We start from the raw sequence: 22,974 nt of genomic DNA, 5'->3' as shown, positions 1-22,974 counted from the left end.
ACAGGGCCATATGAGCTGGGACATGTTTGTCAATTTACCAAAATTTATTTAATTATTTTATAAAACCTTCAGGAAACTTCATCCCGCCCAAGGATGAGGTTTCCTGAAAAACACAAAGGCTGCTTGGGCTCTTCACCTGCCCGTCAAACTTAAGGTTGGATGGGAAGCGCTGTTAATTATCTAAATTAGTTTCCTAGTGGCCTTAATAGGCCTTTGACAGTTCAGCGTGCGCCTGCTGAATGAAAGATCTAAATGGCGCGCGATGACATCGGGACGCATTCCCAGCGTCATCGTGGGTCATTTTGCGCGTCGGTGTGTTGGGCCTGCCCCCGCTTGCCGACGTCAAAATTCTGGCCTACTTATCTGTGGTACACACTATGGACTGCTCCAAATTGTTCTGTTTTAAAATGTCCTTAAAGAAAGAAATTTAACAGAGATTTCTAATCCTATCTCTTGCATTCAAACAGATGATTATGTTGCTATTGCAATGCATTTTAAACTTAGTTTCAGTTCTTCTGAAAATAATTTCTCTTCTTCAATATCTTCATTGCTGCTCCAACTGGTTATAAAGAGAGTTGGCTTCCGATTGCCTTTCTCTCCACCCTGTCCTAACTTGGAACCAGACAGGCAAAAATTTGAACTCCTTGTTAGCCCTTGAGACAAGCAGTTCCAAATTTGAAATCAGTACTGTAACTGAGGAAGCAGTAGGTAGTAAACCAGTTGCTTTCTGGAGTTGGAGCCAACTAACATGCAATTAATACCCGATAACCAAGTATTGCCCATTGGATATTTTAGTTTACTGTTGAGTAAAATAGCCATATTGCATTATCTGGTGTCTTGCTTTGATTTGCAAAGTTCTCAGATAACTTTATAATGTTATTGGTTGACAGAGAAGAGAAAAAAAAAATCTTTGCCATGATATTTTTGGTGCATTATAAAGAAAATAGGTGAAGTGAAAGCTGAATCCTTGACAGCAATATGAATTTGGCATATTATACGGACAGTACTTTAAACTCAAACTGGCATTTTCCCAAAAATACAAAAATTCAATGTGTTTAGCATCAATATTCTTTCCCTTAACTTTCCAAGCTCTTTCATGTGAAAGATTTAATCTTCTTCCTCCACCCTCCCCGCATTCCCTCACTTGATACGCAGCAGAAACCTTTGATAGACTGAGTAGAGTGATATTATTTGGTTAAAAACGTAATAGTCATCCATTCTTCCCTAATGCTTGCATATTGCTATTTGGTCCATTTGTCCATCATGGTACCTACATGTATATCTTATGCTGACTGAAAGTTGCTTAGTAATTATAGAACTGGGTACACTTGGATCATTATAGCTAGGCAAGCAGAAAGACACCTTAAAAAGATTTCATCTCACTTCCAAAAGTGAAATTTGTTACAATACTAGAATTTAATCCAGGTGATGGGGGTCTTGCCTGCCAGCTAGAAAGTTGGTGAGAGCCCTGTGTTGGCTCTGGTGGGGAAGTGCCTAACAGGCACTTTGCTGGCCACTGTCAGGCCTTCCCCAGAATTAGTGACCCTCGGGGCAGAAATCCCACCCCTCCAGGAGCTGCCAGACAATCAGAGGCCAGCAGCTCCCTATTGCAGGCAGCACTACTGGAAGTGATGGCATCTGCTGGCAATGGACCCACAAGAGGCCCAGGACCACTCAGGGACCCCAGGCAAAATGCAAATGACAGCAGGATAGGGGTTGTGGGAGAGGAGCAGGGAAGGCAGAGGCAAGGGCAGGGGGTAGCTTTCAGCAGCAGCTTCCCCCCGCCCCCCTCCCCTCCCCCCACCTCAAATCATCTTCCCCCTTCTCGATGCAGATCCCTCAACCAGACATTGAGTGCCTTTGAATGAAGGACCACACCTGGGAGTCTGCAAGCAATCCCAATAAGGGTTTGCTTTTCGGGCTTCCCGCATGGCGACACCCCCGCCCGATGTTGGTTGAAAACCAGCAGCGATGGGGTGATTCCCTTAAGCGGGCATTAATTGCCTACTTAAGGGTCTCAATTAATGTCAGGGTGGAGAGGCTGTCCACGAACCTTACCGTCCCAGACTTAATCAGGCGGAGGCAGGAAGGCAGCAGAGTTCTCGTATGGCACCCTCCCACCCAAATAGGTGCCCTTCTGCTAGCAAACTTCAGGTGTGGGGCATTAAGTTCCTCCCTATGTGCTTCTTTAAGTGAGAGGGAAGACAAGCATTAGGTCACCAGCCATGGTGCAGAACTGAGAATTTCATGAAAATTGGTGATTAGGAAAAGACAAAAATAATACTGTTGGGATATTAAATTTGAGAAATAAAATTTTATTTTTCTTAAGTGGGGAGGGACACAGAGGTCTGATGAGGTGCTCTGAGCTGTGTTGAAGGTGAGACCTGTGCCACTGCAATTTAAAATCATTCGCGATGGAGCGGTATGACCAGCACCATCCTATATATGAACTGTTCCTTCAGTTTAAATGCACAATGCGACTTAGACTTTCAATGGGACCAAAATTATTCACAAAGTCTGTCTATTTGGTTATGTATTCTGTAAACAAAATGTCCTTGCCTCCATGCACTTTGGTTTGTAATTAGCATTTAAATTACATTATTTTTCTGCCTAAAGCTACTCTAAGTCCAAATGCTTTTGATGCAAGTGAATTTTGCTCAATGCCATCTGGGGATTGTTTTTATGTTTGAGGTTATTCCACTCCCTAAATTAAAAGAATGAAGTTGGTTTTAAATAATTTAGTATTCAGGCAAGTTACAAAGCATTCTTCAGATAAATGATTAAAAGAGGAAATGGACAAGGGATGTCCATCTAACCATCACAAATGATGGTAAAGGAAGGTTCTCTGATCTCTCAGATCTTAGTGGAAATTTGAAGCTGAAGACTCCCTTGGGTTACAACAACTTTCTCTGATATATATATATAAAACCATACAGTGAACCTCTCCTTTGAAAAGCAAGTATATACATGGAGATTTTAGAATTTAACCTCCTGCGCACAAACTTGAGGTGTGCTACAGTTTACTTGTGCATATCTCAAATAACAACATAAACAATGGATGCCCATTCAAAGTTAGTTATCATTTAGGTTTGTCTTGAAGGGCCCAAAATGTGAATTTTTCAAAGCCAAAGCTAAGTCTGTAATGAATGCCTAGAAAGTGAGGACATGATATGATTAATTCATAGTTTAGGGGATAGCACAGAAAGACTCATGGTAGCAATAGATTGATTTTTCTTATGGTAACTGAGTGAGGAGTGTGATAATTGTATGAAAGCTTGGCTCGACTGTCCATCACCTCTTTCCACTACCTGTCTTATCAAACTGCTTGCCCAACATTTGAGGCTGGATGTGCTGCAATTCCTTCCAATTAAATATTGGGAGGATTAGAGTGAATGGGCCAGATTCTCATGGAGTTGGGCTGACTCTGGAAGCCCTTTAAAAATAGCAAGCGGGACCCAGATGTGGAAGTCTTGCCCCCATTTACAGCATATCCTATTTTTGCTGGTGGGTTGCAGAATCTGAATCACACAGGCAGGCAACCCAAACTCAGCAGGGCCATTTGAAAATAGTCCAGCAGATCCCATTTTCGCTGTTCCAAGAGTGTGCACACCTGTATGGGAGTCAGGAATTTATGAAAGCGGCATAACAGCTCCTGAAAGGTGGGGAAGGTCTGTTAAATGTCATGCTCTAAAGTTATTTAAATCCCTAGCCCTTTAAACATGAAAAAAATGAAGGTGCATCTGTTAGAGTAATAATGGAGTGCATTGATTGACAGGTCATCTGGTATAGTTTAGAAAAAAAAATCCCCATCTATTTCTGCAGTATCAATGGACTTCAGTGTTGACATTTCCCAAGGGTTGTTATTATAGCTGAGCCTATTAGGAATTCTTGGCTGAATTTCAAAAGCTCCAAAACCACTTATCTTGGCCGGGGGGGGTGGGGGGCAGCACTGGGCTCATATTTTCATTGGCAGTTTTAAGAAGATATTAAATTATTAGCTATCTTTGAGGTTACTGAATAGAAGTTTTGTTTGTTTTTATAACAATTGACTATTTCAGAATATTTAAAACCATTGACTTTCATGAATGAGAGTTTTTGCTGTATCAAGTGTTGTGTGAGTGAGAGTGATTTAGATTGTTAGAAGGTTACTTTTTAAATCTCCACATGGCTCCTGAGGTCTGCCATAGTGGTAACACGGTGAGTGGCTATGGAGGTGGAATGGGGATATGGGGTGGGAACAGGCCATGAGTACCATGATGGAATCAGCAAAGGTACTCATAGTACTGAAAATATGGGTGCTAAGGAGTAAATTTTACAGCCACACAGAAATAATCATCGTGGCTGCGGCCTTGGAAGAAGCCAATATTTTGAGTATTTTTACGCATTTTTCTCTTCTGCAATTTTTGGATGGGCCTTATTTAGAGTCTCTCTTTACTTTTGTTACCTGACCAGATGAAAGTTCTCAATCTGAGATATTAACCTGACCTTTCCCTTACAGTATCCAATGATAAGATTGCTGTTCATGAGAAGTTTTTCCTATTTTAAGTGTGGCCTGCAGCTGAAGCTGAACCAGGTAGGTGCGGAGGTCCTCTGGACCTGCTCAGAGAGCTGGACCTCCCAGTCTGCTGTCGGGAGGCTGCCTCCGGGCAGATACACTGTTCTCCGACATTTTGGGAGGCCTGGAGGCCTGAAAATTTGAGTTAGCCTCTAACTGTTGAACTTAACCTTTAACTGGCTCAATTGGTTTGTGGACAAGTAGACCTGTCACCATTCCCCTGCCATTCTACCTCTGTGGAAGTGGCCATGGGGGTGGGATGGAACAGGCAAACCAGCATGCTGTCTGGCAGCATGAATTTACACACCCGCCTGCTTCTGTGATCTCTTCCATTGGAGGGTAAAAATTCAGTCCTTTGTTCTTACAAAATTATGAAATGGATCATAATCAATCATGGAACAAAATCATTTTTACTTTCTTTATCTATTAACCCTACAGTTCTCCTTTAAATGCAATCCTATAATAAAAACAAGGTAATATTAGTACATACTAATATTGCTGACTACCATTTTGTTGGCCACAGAAGGTCAGCAGGAAGTTGTTCAACACTGCTGTCCTTTTCACTACACAATGGGGAAGATATGCAGTCAAAAATGAAAAAGTCAACAATATTGCTTGTGATCAACTGTACATTGAAAATAGTATGAATGTGCTTATGTTTGTGTTGTCACCAGTATTACCTAGAAGTGTTTTTACTATATAAATATAGTCTTAGTAATATTCAAGTTTCATAATTCGGACATCGAATTCAATTCTACCGAAACTTGAAAATCTGGATTTGTGTGGAAAATTCAAATCCATAGTTCAAGAATGATGTTCTTACATATGAATTAGGAGCAGGAGTAGGCCATTCAGTCCCTCAAACCTGTTCTGCCATTTAATAAGAGCATGCCTGATCTGATTGTGACCTCAACTCTACTTTCCTGTCTACCCTTTATAACCTCTGACTCCATTGTCAATCAAGAATCTATCAAACTCAGCCTTAAAAATATTCAATAACCCTGCTTCCACTGCTCTCTGGGGAAGAGAACTCCATGGACTAATGGCTCTCTGAGAGAAAAAAATTCTCCTCATCTCTATCTTGAATGAGAGATCCCTCATTTTTAAACTGTATCCCCTAGTTAGTTCTAGCAGCTCCTGTAAGGGGAAATGTCCTCTTCGCATCCACACTGTCAAGTCCCCTCAGGATCTTATATGTTTCAATAAGATCATCTCTCATTCTACTCAACTCCATTGGATACAAGCCCATATTGCCCAACCTTTCGTCATAAGATAAACCCCTCATCCCAGCAATCGGTAGAGTGCACCTTCTCTGAACTGTTTTTAATGCAATTATATCCTTTCTCAAGTAAGGAGACCAAAGCTATACACAGTACTCCAGATGAGGTCTCACCAATGCCCTGCACAACTGTAACAAAACTTCCCCACTTTTATACTCAATTCCCCTTGCAACAAATGCTAACATTCCATTTGTCTTCTTATCACTTGCTGTGCCTGCATACCAAGTTTTTGTGATTTATGTACCAGGACACCCAGATCCCTCTGTACTGCAGAATTTTGAAACCTTTCTTCATTTAAACAATATAATTATTTTCTATTCTTCCTGCCAAAGTGACAAGTTCACATTTTCCCACAAATTTTTGCCCGCTAAGTTAACCTATCTATATCCCTTTGCAGACTTATATCCTCTTCTCCTATCTTTTGTGTCATCAGCAAATTTAGCAACCATACATTCCATCCTTTCATCCAAATCATTGATCTAGATTGTAAATGGCTGATGCCCCAGCACTAATCCCTGTGGCCCTCCACTAGTTACAGCTTGCTAACCTGAAAATGACCCATGTATTCCTACTCTCTGTTTGCTGTTAGCTAACCAATCCTCTATCCATGTTAATATGTTTCTCCCTAGCCTGTGAGCTCTTACTTTGTGTGGATTTTGATGCGGCACCTTATCAAATGCCTTTTAGAAATCAAAGTACACCACATCCACAGGTTCCCCTTTATCCATGTGGCTTGTTACTTCCTCAAAGAGCTCAAATAAATTAGTCACAAAACCATGTTGACTCTGCCTGATTGAATTAAGATTTTCTAAGCGTCCTGCTATAAACTCATTAATAACAGATTCGAGCATTTTTCCTATGGCATATGTTAGGTTAACTGACTTGTGGTCTCCGGCTTTCAGTCTCCCTCCCATCATTTTCTATTTTCCAATCTGATTGGAACTTTCTGAAATCTAGGGAATTTTTGAAAATTACAAACAATGCATCTACTGTCTCTGCAGCCACTTCTTTTAAGACCCTAGGATGCAGGCCATCAAGTCCTGGGGACTTCTCAGCCTTTAGTTCTCAATAGTTTTCTCAGTACCCTTTCCCAGGTGATTATAGTTGTTTTAAGTTCCTCCCTTCCTTTCACCTCTCGATTTACAAGTATTTCTAGGATATTATTTGTGGCTTTACAGTGAAGACACAGAACGCTTCCACCATTTCCTTATTTCCCATTATTAATTCTCCATTCTCACTCTCTCGAGGACCAAAGCTCCCGTTAATTACTCTTTTCCTTTTTTAATTAATTATAGAAACTCTTACTATCTGTTTTTATATTTCTATATAACTTTCTCTCATACTTTAATTTCTTCCTTATTATTTTTTCAGTCATTCTTTACTGGTTTTTAAATTATGGCCAATCTGACCTACCACTAATCTTCGCAGAATTGTATACTTTTTTACTATTTTTAACTTCCTTAGTTAACCACAAATGGTACATCGTTCTCCTGGAGTCTTTCTTTCTCACTGCACTGAATCTTTGCTGAGTGTTATGAAATTCTCCTTAAATGTCTGCCACTTCATCTCTACTGTCCTATCCTTTAACCTAATTTCCTTGTGGCAATGTAGCCTCTAATCTTTGATAAGATGGTCAATTTCAGTTAGGTTTCATACTTCAAACTCAATATGACATCCCATAGAGATGTGCACACAATTAAGGGAGCTGTAGAATTATGTAAACTCATACATTTCAATACCCAGCAGAGCTAAATTATCATACTGTTCACTGCAGAAAAAATTAACATTTGAAATACTCTTTTAGTACATGTGGAAATGTGTTTTAAATGTACTTAAACGGATAGCTTAATGTAGAAAGTTGCTCATATTGTTTGTCTCTCTTTAATTGCAAATACGTAATTGTTTTCTCAGGTTCCACTGAAATCTAGTTAGGATTACAACAGTCCTATTCTACCCATAATTTTTCTCATCTGTACTTAGAGCAAAGTTTCACACAATTCTACAAACCATAATATGCTGAATTTTCATCTTACTGTACTCACTATATGTCCAGTTCACAATGTAAAGTAGCCTTTTTTTTGTAGCTGGGCAGGAAAGAATTTCCTCTCCCAACCATTACCCAGCATTTTCAATTTATTTGAATTATGTGGCTATATTGAAATGGCCAAGTGGAAATTGGTGTTAGAAGAAAATTGAACATCAGGCACAAAGCAGAAGAAAAAAATGCTAGACTCTCATGAAAAACACTCATTATTCAAACAAGAAAAATCTACTTGTACTTCTATTGTACAGTGGGGCAGATATCAGGCTATTATATTTGTTCAATGGAAAAATTCTGACCTTTCATTTTGTTGACACTCACTTTCAGCTGGTATCAACTGCAGAGAAGGAAACTGGAGACCTCAGTACTCCTTTCTTATGTAATACCCCTTCCTCACTAAAATGGTCCAAATGCTAGGATCTGTAGTATTGTAGTGATTGGGCAAGCAAAAATATCAGCTTATTCCCGTATTACATCAAATGATGCATTAATGCTGACAAGAATGGCCCTTGTACCTAGCCACAAATATAGTCTAGTTATTGCCAAACAAAATTTGCAAGAAATTTTTATGATAATACACAAAAAACAAAATACTTGCATTTACATAGTGCCTTTCATGATCTCAGGACATCCCAAAGTGCTTTATAGCCAATTAAAGACTTTTGAAGTGTAGTCACTGTTCTAATACATTTTTAATATAGGATTATTTTTTCAAATTGTAAGTTTAGTTTAGAGTAAATGCTCTTCAGATAATGAGTCAGATTTTATTTGATGTTTGTTGCAGCAGGAATGTATGTTAAGTTTCACAATTCAAATACCTTGTGTAACAATTCAGATATATCGCCATATTTTAATGCCTTGCCGCCCATCATTTTTACGAACTCTTTGGCATTGCAACATGAAATAGGAGACAATGCCCAGAAATTAACTATGAAATAATACGTTACAAGTGTTAACATATTCATCTATTAGATTTGGCTAAATAGCAGCACTCAAGTATCAGAGACAGTAGATTTGAGATCAAGTTGCAACCAAGGACTTGACCACATAATCTCCACTGATACTTCGGTTCAGTCCTGAGATAGTATTCCGTTGTCAGAGATGCTGTCTTTAGATGAAACCGAGGCCTCATCTGTCCTCTCAAGTAGACCTAAAAGTTTCTCGGATTGAATTTCTACAGGGTTCTGGCAGTGTTACTGTAACAAAGGGTATGATGGCCTGATAACTAATAATGTAAAAGTACCTTTGAATGAATGAGGCCAATACACTATTTGTTACAAAAGGTCAATTTGACTCTGGCGAGACTTTAACTCAATTGTTCAGGAAATTAGTATGAAAAACTTGGCAAGCTTCCGATCCCAGCAAACTGCAATCATACAGCGAAGAGCTTCTCCCACTGATCCTAGCAGACTTTCTGAGGTTGAGAGATCATATCATGCTGTGGTAGATTGGCAGTGGGGTGCACAAGATATTCAAATTATGATATTTTAGTTCTTTTAAATTCGGCTTCAGGCTACTAACCGTCTGTGCATAATGATTTGTGAGTTTAGATAACTTTATCAATTCCACGTAAACTGCAGTAAGTGATAACATAGGCATCATCCTGTAATTGTCACCCAGTGAAATTCTGTCTGCTTTCTTCTCTGTGTTATCAGGCCGGCACTATTGGGACTTGAATTTTGAAAATTCAAACGAATCAAAATTGCAATGAATAGATCATCAAAATGGTCTCTCTGCAGGAGATGTGGCATAAGACAAAGAATTTGTGTTTACCTTCTCTGAACATTTTATGAAGTTCAAAGAATTTGTGGCTACAAAGAGAATTTTTCAAATGTGTGTGTCACATTCTCTAACTTTGGCTATTCACTGGAGAGCCAACTGCTGATAAACTAACTATTTAGGGTTCCGAATCAGATTTTTTTCAGACATAGCTGAGAAAACCATTCAATTAAGTATTTGCACTTGACTTCAGAAAATTAAAGAAAGCATTCATTCCAGGTAGAGTTTAATATTAACTAATTGGAATACAGCAAGTCACGTACCAGGATATCATGGGGCTGCATCCTCCGGTCGCTGAGCGGGGGGTGGGGCATGCTCGCCGACGCAGGGTGACGTCGGGCGGGCATCCCAACGTCACCCCGCGTGATTTACAAACTCAGGTCAGTAGGCGCGCAGTTGTGTCGGCTGCACGCCTGCCAACCTGTCAACAGCCTATAAAAAAGGCCATTAAAAAAGTAATTGAAATCATTAATGGACCTGCCTGTCCAACCTTAAGGTTGGTGGGCAGGCCGGGAGCTCTGGCGGGCTTCTGAAAAAGCATGAAACCTCATCCCATGGGCGGGATGAGGTTTCATGAGGGATTTAAGAATTTCAGAATATTTTAAAATAAAAGTTATGGACATGTCCCAACTCATGTGGCAGTGTCACATGAGGGGACATGGCAGCAACATTTTTTTTTTCATCTTTATTTAATGTTTCAAACCTGAGCTGATCTCCCTGAAGCAGCGAAAGAGCGCACACCTGTCTCAGAGAATCCCCCCCACCGCCCGCACAGGGAGCACATAGCCCACCCATGTAAAATGGCGGCGCGCCGAACCTGCCCGCCCGCGCCTGCGCCCGCTCCCGACGGGGGGAAAATGTTGCCCATGAGTTCCTAATGAAATGTTAATTCATTGACCTGAAATGTTAATCCTACCTTTCTCTTTCCACAGGTGTTGCCTGGCCTGACTAGTGTTATTAGTATTTTTGGTTTTAATTATAAAATAATGCTATTTTGGGGATAAATTTGGATAAATTGGTAGTTTCTGAGTTCTCCTTTATGGCTCAGGAATTTTCTAGCAAAGAAATCTGGAGTGTGGGTGGGTGGAAAACAATTCAATATAGAATATCTATCTCTTGGAAGGTTCTAGATAATACTTTTTGATACTACCAAAATATCACATTGATGCATGGAAATGAATTTAAAGGCAACTGAAAAAATGAAGCTATGTGTGCAGGTAAATGGATCTTGAACGCCATTTATGGCAATTTTTAAGTTACCATCAAAAACCTCTAGCTCATCAAACTCTTTCTCTGTCTGGAAAAACTCGAAGAATAAGGTGATGTTGTAACCCTTTTCCACAATAATGCTCCAAGCACAGGTCTGGAAGTTAGGGTAGCTGTCTGGGTAACCAGGACTCAATATGACACCTGTCGAGTCAGTTCGCATCTCATTAACTGGGCACAGCACTGGAAATAAAACAGAAACAAGCAACAATTATCTTTAAACGCCTACGTGAACATCTTTTCAGTATACTTTCTCTTGTGAATAAGCTAAATGAGAACTTCAGCTACAGGATAAGCCTAGAGGATAATGTTCTTGTATTTACAATGCAGTAAAATATAAATGCGTACAATGATATATTCTAATATCGTTTTTATTCATTTTGACTAAACATTTATTTTATATGGGCTGCATGGACTAAAAAGTAGTGATGTATTTTTCTGTTGGGATAAAGTTGGAAGTTTCAAGAATTATCTTACGTATTTAGGCCTTTAGTCAATTCTTTATTGAAGAATTCATGGCAGTGATGGAGAAGAGCACACACAATTGGATTTACTTTCCTTCAGTCACTACTGCCTCTGTGAGTGTAAAATGGGTTTCTGTGCTTTATACGCACACCAACCTTTGCGCTTACATTAATAACTGGAGGAAAGAATTCTCAATATATCTAAAACACTCTCATATTTCATCCTACAATATAATGCATGATATTGAGGTTATATGCAATAATATTTAGTAGTTTACTGGATGTATTGAGTCAGGAGTATCAAACCTTGACATTTTGTGCCCTGTGTCACTCAACGGTTTTTTTCCTAGGAATGCGATTCCTGATAAGCGGTCTTTAATTTAAGAGTGAATATCATGAACATAGTCAAGAAAAATACCTGTAGCATCTGCTCAGTCCAGCGAATGCACATTAATATCAATAACCACAGTCATGTGTGCAGGATGCTTCCACAATCTTATCAAACATGAGTGTGCCTTCTGATCCCTTCACTACCAAGCTCGTGATATCAAAGATGAGAAGGGAGAAGCAATTGTTGTTTACTAATGTTATCTCAAACCAAAGAAATGTTGTTACATTTTTCTTTCCAGTATATACACAACTAAAATTTTTACAGGTGGAAAATCAATGAAGTGTTGTAGATAACTGAGCCAATAACAAGGAATTTAAAGGCTCTATTGTATTGACTGGAAATGAACATAATTTTGTTAACCATTGAGCCCCTAAACTTTTATGTGACTGATAGCAGGAAATACTATGGGTGGAATCGCCCGTGCCGGTTGGCGTCGGGTGTGTTCAGTGGAGTGAGCGGACAATGTGGCGAGAAGGCCAAAAATTGGTTTCTCAACATTATGAAACCAGTTCGCGATTGTCCACTCAGCCCATTGATGGCGGATCACGTTTCCCGCCATCAGACATTGGGAACCTCATCATTATAAGGCCAGCCCGCCAGACTCATCCACTAGATCCACGTTGGTGGGGAAACACGCCCTCGTGTTTCACAACAACATATATAAAGGGTGGAATCATCCCAAATTTGCATTAAGTGCGGCAGCGGATGGATAAAACAATGTCTTATCCGCCGGCCGCAATGACAGCTTTTCACACCATATCGTCCCAAATCCGTCGCATTAATTATATATTCCCTGGAAACACGTTGTTTCCATGGCGGGTGGGCTTTCATTCGTGTGCCACACCATCACCTTGCTGCTTCATCATGCCAGGTACCATATTTAAAGACCAGTTGTGTGCACACCTCTCAGTGCTTCCAACCCATGACTCTTGCAAAGAAGACAGGGTGGCCCGGAAAGACTGCAGCCCCAGGTTCAATAACGTGTCCCTCCAGCGCCTTTTGGACACAGTGGAAGCTCACTGTCATGTCTTCTACCCCCCTCTGGCTGCAGGATGGGCAGCAACCTCACTAACCCAGCATGGGAGGCGGTGGCAGTGGTGGTCAGCGCCAATGCTCTGCAAAAGAGGACAGCCACCGGGTGTCAAAAAAGGATGAATCGTCTCATCCATTCCACCAAGGTAATTCACTCTTCTCACTACTCTCAATTCACACTGACAAACCCATCACACATCCATCTCACACCTCAAAGGACAACACCCTAACTCTCGCTCACACCCTCACATTTCCATCAGGCTTATACCCTCTCAAGCTCACATCCTCATCCTGTCCATGGCTCCGCTCACCACGCAAACATTCCATGCAGTAACATGTGTCCCACTCACACTCTCTCCATCTGTTTTCATGCAGGAGAAGCCCGCTCTCATCAGCAGGTAGAGATCCAAGACTAGGGGTGGAGTGATCCACATTAGGCCCCTCACTCACTTTGAGGAGTGTGCCATCACACTGACTGGTGAGGATGTGGACTGTGCCTGCGGTGACAGTGAGGTAGGCTGTGAACACCCTCGTAAGGATCCTGCACTACATCATTCCTCTCTCAACACAAATGTGAGTGTTCTCTCTCCTGCTTTTGACTCTGCTGCCATGCACTACTTAAAAGACCATAAGACATAGGAGCAGAAATTAGGCCATTTAGCCCATCGAGTCTGCTCTGCCATTCAATCATGGCTGATAAGTTTCTCAACCCCGTTCTCCCGCCTTCTCCCCGTAACCATTGATCCCCTTACCAATCAAGAACCTATCTATCTCCGTCTTAAATACACTCAATGACCTGGTCTCCACAGCCTTCTGTTGCAATGAATTCCATAGATTCACCACTCTCTGGCTAAAGAAGTTTCTCCTCATCTCTGTTCTAAAAGGTCTTCCCTTTACTCTGAGGCTGTGCCCTCAGGTCCTAGTCTCTCCTACTAATGGAAACATCTTCCCCACGTCCACTCCATCCAGGTCTTTCAGTATTCTGTAAGTTTCAATCAGATACCCCCTCATCCTTCTAAACTCCATTGAGTATAGACCCAGGGTCCTCAAACGTTCCTCATATGTTAAGCTTTTCATTCCTGGGATCGTTCTCGTGAACCTTCTCTGGACCCTCTCCAGAGCCAGAACATCCTTCCTGAGATACGGGGCCCAAAATTGCTCACAATATTCTAAATGTGGTCTGACCAGAGCCTTATAAAGCCTCAGCAGCACATCCCTGCTTTTATATCCTAGTCCTCTCGAAATAAATGCCAACATTGCATTTGCCTTCCTAACTACCGACTCAACCTGCAAGTTAACCTTAAGAGAATCCTGGACTAGGACTCCCAAGTCCCTTTGCACTCCAGATTTCTGAATTATCTCTACTTTGGTTCACAGGGAGCTCTGCCAAATGACACCCTCAGCCAGCCAGTCCCTCAGCTCCAGCCACGTCCTCACCTCCACCTCCTTCATTGAAGAGCTGGAAATAAGTAGCCTGGAAGACCCCTCACAGTGCTTACCCACACCCCCCACCAGCGCAGAGACACACACCTCAGTGGAATCTAGATCTGGAGCAGGTTCACAATCTGGTGGTCACCGCATGGACACATGTCCGCAGTAGCAGGAGGCAGGTTTGTGCTAGCTCACCGGCACTTGGAAGACTGCTGGGGATCAGGCATCTGTGATGTCCGAGTCAGATGATAAGCCTCTGGATTTGGCCTTCCAACTCATCCTGGAGAGTCAGCAGAAGGCAGGGGAACATCACGTGGAGCTGTTGGAAACCCTCAGCAGAGTGGCACTCGAGGCAGAGGAGTGCATGCACCTGCTCTCTGATGAAGTGGTGCCCACGTGTGCACATATGGAGGCCTCCATGAGGAGGATGGCAGATGATATGGTCCAGCAGAATGCGGAGATGTGTGCAGACCTGCACCCCATTGTGGGAGCCACGGGTGAGATCCTGCAGTGGCAACGCGAAAGGGAAACGGGCACTTCGACGTCCCTCCAGGTGCTTCTTCAAGGAGCCAGGCTGGGGCCCCGGTCACCTGAAGGGAGGAGGAGTGGCTGCTGGACATTCCTGGGTCATCCACTCAGGAATCTCAGAGGCTGTCCTCTCCCTCTGAGTCCCCTTTACCTGTGAGCCCCTCAACCTTGTCCTCTGACACTGCAGAGGGAGCAGATGGCGAACTCGTGATTCTGGAGGGAGAAGTGTGTGTGTGTATGTGGCAGGGCATTTTGGAACCTTGTGAAAGCACTCTCCCATGTACGCAGATACTTTACATATCATACTCACCACAATGTCCCGAGCATTTTGAACGCTGCCAGCTAGGGTTTGCTTTCAGTTGTCCATCTGAGCTGACCTGCATCTCTGCCCACCCAATGATCACACTCCCATGCAGCACCTGATCTCGTCCACCACGACTATCATATCACTTTCAATTTGGACAGCATGGTCTGGATTCGGATTTTTGTGCGCTCCCCCGTCTTTTATTCTCCCCCAGTCACCCATTTCCTTTCCCCTATCAAAGTTAACTCCCCTGGTATCACATTCCACCTCCCCTCCGTGACCTACCACCACAACCCTTTTCCTCCGGTGAAGTCCAGGTGAAGGTGCACTTTCCCTTTCTTCCTGGAAATCCCACTCCCATCCACATTCACCTCCCTGACCTTCTCCTTCCCACCCCCAGGGTCCGTGTCTGCCTTTGAGACCCCAACAACCACCCTCACCATCCCTTCTGCTGTTACCATCGAACCCTCACTCTCCCACCCTACCGCCTCACTCTGCCCTCAGTCATTCTCACCATTCCTTCATGCCATGCCCACCGTCAGTGCGCTCCCCAAGAGGCAGTCATGGACCCATCAGACCTCTCCCTCACACATTCGCCTGGACATCCCCCCGCTGGACCCCTATTCTCCTGGAACCCCTTCCCCTCTCCAGACCCCTTCCCCCTGGAAACCCCTTGCCCCTCACTCCTGACTCCCTCTGACACCCTTGCTTCTTCTACCACTCTTAGTCTTTCCACCCTCCTGACTCCTTCCTCCAGCCTTACCTCTTCCTCCAGTCTCACTTCTTCCTCAAGCCTTACTCCTTCCCCCTTCCTGAGTCCCTCGGACACCCTCACTTCTTCCTCCACCCTTACTTCTTCCTCCACCCTTAATCCCTCCCCTCTCAGCATTCCTTCCTCCCCCTGGACTCCCTTCCCTCTCCGCACTCCTTCCTCCCCCTGGACTCCTTCCTCTCTCCGCACTCCTTCCTCCCCCCCGCCGGGCTCCCTCCCATCTCCACACTCCTTCCTCCACCTGGACTCCCTCCCCTCTCTGGACTCCTTCCTGTATCCGGACTCCTTGCCTTACATCTTCCACTCCCCGTACACCTACCTGCCAGTCGCCATCTTCTCCCTGTTACCCCCTCCTCCCCCCACCATCTGTTGTGAGCATCAACGGTGACTTTTTAACCTCTGCGCGCTGCTTCACAGCAGAGCCATGTCCACGAAAATCTACACTGCATTCCATGAACTCCAGGATCTCATTGCTGTTGGGCTCCAGCATCTTCTGCTCTCGGATGTCCGAGAAAGGTCTGGTAGTAAGTCCCGACTTCTGCATGTCACAGTTGCCAAGACGTGTTCTGCACTTGCGTGTTTTCCCGTCGATGTGGGCAGACGATCCAGTGGGCAGGGATAAGTCCGGCGGGCTGGCCTTATAATGATATGCTGATGTATTACAATGAGGTTCCCAACGTCCGATGGCGGGGAACGCAGGCCACCATCGACGGGCTGAGTGGACGATTGCAAACTGGTTTCATGACGTTGTGAAACCGATTTTTGGTATTCTCACCATATTGTCTGCTCACACCACTGAACATGCCCGACATCAGTGGGCATGGATGAGTCAGCCCAAGGCCTGTACTTTGTGGCCAGCACTTTGCTTGGGACTTCAAGGTTTGTTTGCCTACCTTGCTTTGATCAGCACTCACAGTCATCAGCACCAGGCTTCACAGACAGCGTCACATCACTTTTTGCAGGGCTCACGGGCAGGTCCCTACCTACCAGATCAGCCATATGTGAGTGGCTTTTCAATGACTGCAGGGCTAGGGCTTGCTTTGGGAAGGGGGAGAAGTGGCCTCAGACAAGGGAAGAGGCTGCATGACGAGGGCTGTACTGTGGAAGGAGGGTATCCCAGGGTGTGTATGGGGGGGCAAATGTTGATCTGTGCAAGTGGCCTCAAGAGGGTGCGGGCTGAGGAGGCAGTCTCCAGAAGAGATGAGGCCAGATGGACATGTGAGGGTATGTGTGTGAGATGGGTGGTGATGTTCCTTGATCTGACAGTGAGTGAGATGCCAGTGAATGTGTGATGGGCTTGAGTGTGTGAGTTTAGATTGATGAGATGATGCCATACCCTGGCAGCATGGATGAGATCATTCATCCTCTATCTGCATTGGATTGCCAACCTCTTCAGTGCAGCATTGGCGCTGACCCCCATTGTCATTGCTTACCAAGCTGCAGTGGTAATGTTGCTGCCCCTCCTGCAGCCAGAGTGGGGCTAAAGGACATTACAGCGAGCCTCCATGGCGTCCAAGAGGCGTTCAAGGGCTGCAATCTTCTTGCCTTTCATGGCCATGTATTCTTTGTTGCAGTCCTGGGCTGGAAACACTGAGCGCGGCTGTACTTTAAATGTGGTGCCTGGCGTGGTGATGCAGCGAGGTTTCGGCGTGGTAGGTGAATCGGAGTCCGTCCGCCATGGAAACGGCGTGTATCCCGGGAATGCATAATTAATGCGGCGGGTTTGGGACGACATGGCGTGAAAAGCTGCAATTGCAGCCGGTGGGTAAAACCTGCCCACTATTGCACTTGTGCAACTGTGAGACGATTCCACCCTTTGCCTTTATTGATTATCAAGTCCGCCACATAACTGTGATGTCCTGAAGGTTAAATGGACATTGAATAAGATATCCAGCTGCTATTTGTTTTCTGCAATATGTACAATCTATAGTTTGCATCTTGAAATTGATTTTGGAATTTCTGTCTTCTACCCTGAGGTTTGTTATGCAAGCTTTCAAATACTCATATTAAATCAAATTTAGCTGTGCAGTTTGAATTCTGCTAATAGAAAAGTGGAATGGAGGAGCAGTGGTGTAGGGGCTTCATTAGTTAGACAAACAACACCACAGACTTCAGGTCAATTAATTAGGACAAGAGTATGAGGACATGAAAAGTTATGCTAGAAATAATCATGCAAACTACAGAAAGTGCTAATCGATGCAGGAAGCTCTAATTACTGTCCTTTGCAACAAAAAAAATCTTAGAAACTTTCAAGTTAGAGAAAAAAAACTTATTTGACTTGTGTTTATGTTGAATATTGCAATTCTGCAAAATCAAAAACCTACAGATATTAACAGAATTTTTTTTTTTTCATTTGATCTCAAAGGGCTTTACGCTGGAAACTCTGATCCATGCCAAGGTGCATCTCAGCAGGACTTCTGGTCAGGGGGCCAATGGGACAAAATCAAACTGTATCTGGATGTTTTGCCCCCATCCCTACCTCCCAATCCCACTGTCTATTTTTTTAGCTCCAGCTATTTTCCTGTCAATGGGATCTTGGGATACATTTCGCCATTTTCCCTCCTCTTCCGCACCCCCCCACCCCCACCCCCCCTCCTGTCAAGGGAGCAGGGCAGAGATAAATTTCTGGCTGGCCATGGAAATTCCATCCTTTACAAACTGGCATGAGTCCTGCCGAGGCACTAGGCAAGACCCCAAACCTTGCCAAAGGTGTCAATAGCATCACTATACCAACATTTTGGCTCTCATAATAGTCAAAAATCCCCTGAAGCCAATTTTCTTTGTCCTGGAAAAACATCTATGTGACCCTAGAGCAGGGGTATATGCTGCTTATAGCTCTGTTGGTGGATCAAAGGGCCACCACTGATGCCTCATCCTGAGCAAGCCAATAACCCAAATTTAAGACTGCATCCTGAGAGATAAAACTCCAAATTTTCAGCCTCTATATTTTTTATATCAGGACAACAAACACTTTTTTTTTAGAAATTTGATAGGATAGAAATCAATAATTTATGTTAACATGCAACAATAGATTTGCGATTGTATTAAAAGACTGTGATGGATGCATAAATATGAAGTACAAACCTTCACAAGATGGAGGAACAGCATCCATTTGCAAACGTTCTCCTAGTCGACAAGTAAGAATTTCCTTACCAATCAGAGTGAATCCTGGTAAACAATGGAACCTTATGAGGTCTCCTGTGAGGGAATTACAACAATATTTAACTTTCAGTTTTTAAATCTAAACATGTGATTTCAAACTCTTCATAAAATAAATTTTATCTAATGACCTGAATCTAGGGGTGGAATTTTATGGCACTGTTGCAGCAGGAGCGCAGCCGTAAAATGCGGCGAGCCATTCAAAAGTCAATTGACTTTGGCGGGTCCAGAAAGTCCCACCGGTGGGAGGGGCTGTAAAATTCCACCCTAGATGTTTCTCATTGAGTGAAGTAAAATTTTCTGGCATTATTTACTTTTATCAAATAGACTTCAAATAAAGGCACTTAGTATTACTAAAGAGATCTGAATCCAAATCAATGTTTACAGAAACCATCCTTGTAATTTTAACCATTTTTGTTGCTGTGAGCAAAGTTCGAACTAGTTTGGCTGAATTAAACTGAACCAAGTCAAACATCCCAATGTACTTCTCTACAAATGATTTTAGTGGTATATTTAGTGCATTAAAACAAAACTATGCTGCAGCAAAAGATTACATCCTCCGTCCCAATAGGGAATCCACTTTTTGAATAGAACAACTGAAAAATACAAGACCTATTTCTGAAGGTCATCAGTCCAAGTTCAGATGATGTTCTTCAAATTACATATTTGTCACCATTGAGGATCAAGACTTCATGCATGCAGAACAGCAACCCTATTTGTTAGCCACTCAGTAATATAACTGCCGACCAAAACCATTTGGGGAATTGTGAGGTAGATTTTCATGAGGTTTGGGATTCAGCAAAAACACAACACAATTTATGACATGTAATTTCTTTCCAGTTGTCCTTTATAAAATTTTGGGGTACTCCCTCAAGAAAATTGTGTGTAAAAAGTAATTTGGCTTTTTTTCACCAAGTACTCAACTGTTACATTTACAAAGTGCTATCTTTAATTTGCTTCACACACAAGTCACACTTATATTAAAAAAAAATCTTGTACCACAGACTTCTAAACTGTCCCCAATAGAGTATCTGCAGACTTGAAATCCGACAGGATTTACCATGAGTGAATTGAACTTGACTAAAACATTTTAGCTGCTGTTGTTGGTTCTATCAGCTAAAGGAAATAACAGTTACTGCATTGCTTATTTTCAGAGCTGGGAGAACAGGTTACCACTTATCTCTGCACAATCTATAAAATGTGATTCTCTACACCAGTCAGTGATGAAGCTGTCATGTTCCCTTCTCCCCTTCCTCATCCTGTTCTGTGAAAAAATTACATTTACCTGCCAAACAGTCCAAATTGTTGCCATTGTTTTCAACAAGTTTCTCCAAATAAATAGACATTCAGGCTTTTCTAATTTTGCATCAGCATAAATTAGCTCTCACTTTCCCATGTTTGGTCCAATAAATCTCAAACATCAAGAACAGTATCTTATCTTCCTGGTAGGCAATGTACAGGTCTCTGAATACCGACTTCGAATGGCCTTGTCTGTTGGATTCTTCAAAATGAATCCTTCAGCTTCCATTGTTTTCCTATCTATTTCAGATCCATATCCAGCCTTTGTCTTTCCAATAGCTTTTCAGATGTCTGACTAAGGCAGCATGAAACATGTTACATCTTGTTCCAGCATTGTAAGAATCTGTTTATAGTCTGTTAAATCTCTTCTGAAAAAAAAATATCTACGTTGCTGGCTTTGACTTATTATTCTCCTTCCTCATGTTGCTTTCTAACTCATTCAAATGCGCTTCTCTAGTCTGACTATGCTGGCCTAATGAAGAATTACTTTCAAAATATTAATATAGCTTTCTCCTTCAGACGTTAACTGATTCTTCCATACATTATGTTCTACTTCAAATTTCCAGAATTCCGTTTTTATTTTTATACGACATTAACCGCTTCACTATTCTCCTCCCTTTCTTTCTTTAAGCTGCTCCTTAAAATTCACCTTTTCTAAAAGCTCCCAACATGGTAGACGGTATTTTACGCTCTCTCCCATGATGAGTTTGGAGGCAGGGAGGGCATTTAATTGAGCAGAGTGATGGCAGGTGGGGACCACGCTACCTTTCTATCTCCACACTGATTAAGTCCATAGTGGGAAGCCCTGTGGATGACCTTCCTGTTCCACTGATAATTGAAGCACTTAAGTGGGCAATTAATGTCAAAGTTAGGGCCTCATCCTGCCACCGCTGGTATTAAACAAGCAGCAGGCGGCCCTATCACCAGGTGGGGAGCACAACGAGCAAACCTCTGTGGGCAGATCTGTGGAACCATCCACCTGCCATTGCTGCTGACCCCCCTATACTCTCCTCTCCCCATGACCCCCACCCCACCCCGTGAATTGACTCCTGTCATCACTCACCTGAATCCAGGGATCCAATGAAGATCCAGATCTCAGGTGGGTATCTTCCCTGCAGCAGCCTTCCTGCTAGCGTTGCTGCATAAAAGAGCTTCCCACCCATGGGGTCCTGATCCCGTGGAAGGCCTGCCGGTGACCATTCAACCGCCTGATACGCATGTAACACCAACTGGCCTTCCATCAGTAATCAACACGGGTCTCTCGCCATCTCTCCAACTGGCGGCTGAGATCCCCGTCAACTCCACAAAATCCACCCCCCCCAACACCCCCCAGTCAAATTGTGCCTGAATATGCTCCTGGGAAGCATCATGGGATATTTTACAATGTTAAAGGCACTATATAAATGCAAGTTTTTGTTGTCTGGATATCAACACAGCTGACAATCTAAAATTACAGGCAAAAATATCCTAAGGAAATCAACCTTCAATAAATACTGAAGACAGAGGATTCTGTGGCGAATATTCACTTTACAAGGGAACTCAGATATAAGTGTTTCATCTTCACCCTGTGGTCAATAATTTGTCAGAGCCGATCATCCACCCTTCGTAGAACCTGCTTGATTTTCAGTCTATTCATTATAAACGGCAGGCAATCTCCTCTGTCAGATTACTATTCTGACATTGAAGGTGAAGATCTACCCAATGGTGGTATTGCACGCTCAAATCAGTACATCCTTAAATGAAGATGCCAGGTGTGCTGTTTACTATAGGAGCAGATTCTGAAAACATCACAAGTTGCCCATTTATTTTAGTTCAGTTGAATGTATTTGCTAACTTCGTTGAAAACAAATAACAGACTTGTACTGACTCTATGGTTTCATTAGTACACAAAAAAGTATGAAGAGAGAAATGGTACCTTAACCCATTGATCCCGATCCTACCACAGATCTTTTACAGTCTGCTCTATTTAGGACTCTACCCAAACCATTTAATGTTTTGAGGAAAGATTCTGCAAAAAATAGGGATGCCTCCAGCAAACATAGATCAAGCAAAATTTCAGAAGACTTTTCTAACCTTACAACCTTACTCATTTAGCTGATTAGTTGCATTCTGTGACACTTTGAAGTCTTCAAAGATTCATGAGCTATTGTTTTCCACAGAGAATTCAATCATCTTTATCTGTACCTGTCTTTATAACCCTGGGCCCATTTCTAACCAAGTGTCAACTGACACAGAACCAACTGGAACAAAAAGAGAAACAGAAATACCTGGAAAAACTCAGCAGGTCAGGCAGCATCGGCGGAGAAGAGCACAGTTGACGTTTTGAGTCCTCATGACCCATCAACAGAACTAAGTAAAAATAGGAAAGGGGTGAAATATAAGCTGGTTTAAGTGGGGGTGGGGGGGGGGTTGTTGGGACAAGTAGCCAGTGATAGGAGGAGATAACCAAAAAATGTCACAGACAAAAGAACAAAGAGGTATTGAAGATGGTGGTATTATCTAAAGGAATGTGCTAATTAAGAGTGGAGAGCAGGACAAGCAAGGTACAGATAGCTCTAGTGGGGGTGGGGTGAAATAAGACTAAAAAGGCATAAAAGATATAGATAAACGATGGGTGGAAATACATTTAAAAATAATGGAAATAGGTGGGAAAAGAAAAATCTATATAAATTA

At 42.7% G+C, this 22,974-nt stretch overlaps 1 protein-coding gene across 1 annotated transcript in view; it reads right to left on the bottom strand.

Annotated features, from left to right (window-relative positions):
• The window catches only part of csmd3b (CUB and Sushi multiple domains 3b), a 2,128,577-nt gene that overhangs the window by 161,666 nt on the left and 1,943,937 nt on the right, over positions 1-22,974 (bottom strand). The window contains exons 46-47 of the mRNA XM_078541225.1: positions 18,928-19,041; positions 10,916-11,104 (exon numbers count right to left, since the gene is read on the bottom strand). Coding sequence (XP_078397351.1) covers positions 10,916-11,104; positions 18,928-19,041 — 303 coding nt within the window. The remainder of the gene's footprint in view (positions 1-10,915; positions 11,105-18,927; positions 19,042-22,974) is intronic.

This window comes from Cetorhinus maximus, chromosome 4 (assembly GCF_964194155.1).
Source record: "Cetorhinus maximus chromosome 4, sCetMax3.hap1.1, whole genome shotgun sequence".
Classification (NCBI taxonomy): domain Eukaryota; kingdom Metazoa; phylum Chordata; class Chondrichthyes; order Lamniformes; family Cetorhinidae; genus Cetorhinus; species Cetorhinus maximus.
The sequence above is the reverse complement of the archived record's forward strand: the minus strand, read 5'-3'. Positions and strand labels throughout refer to the sequence as shown.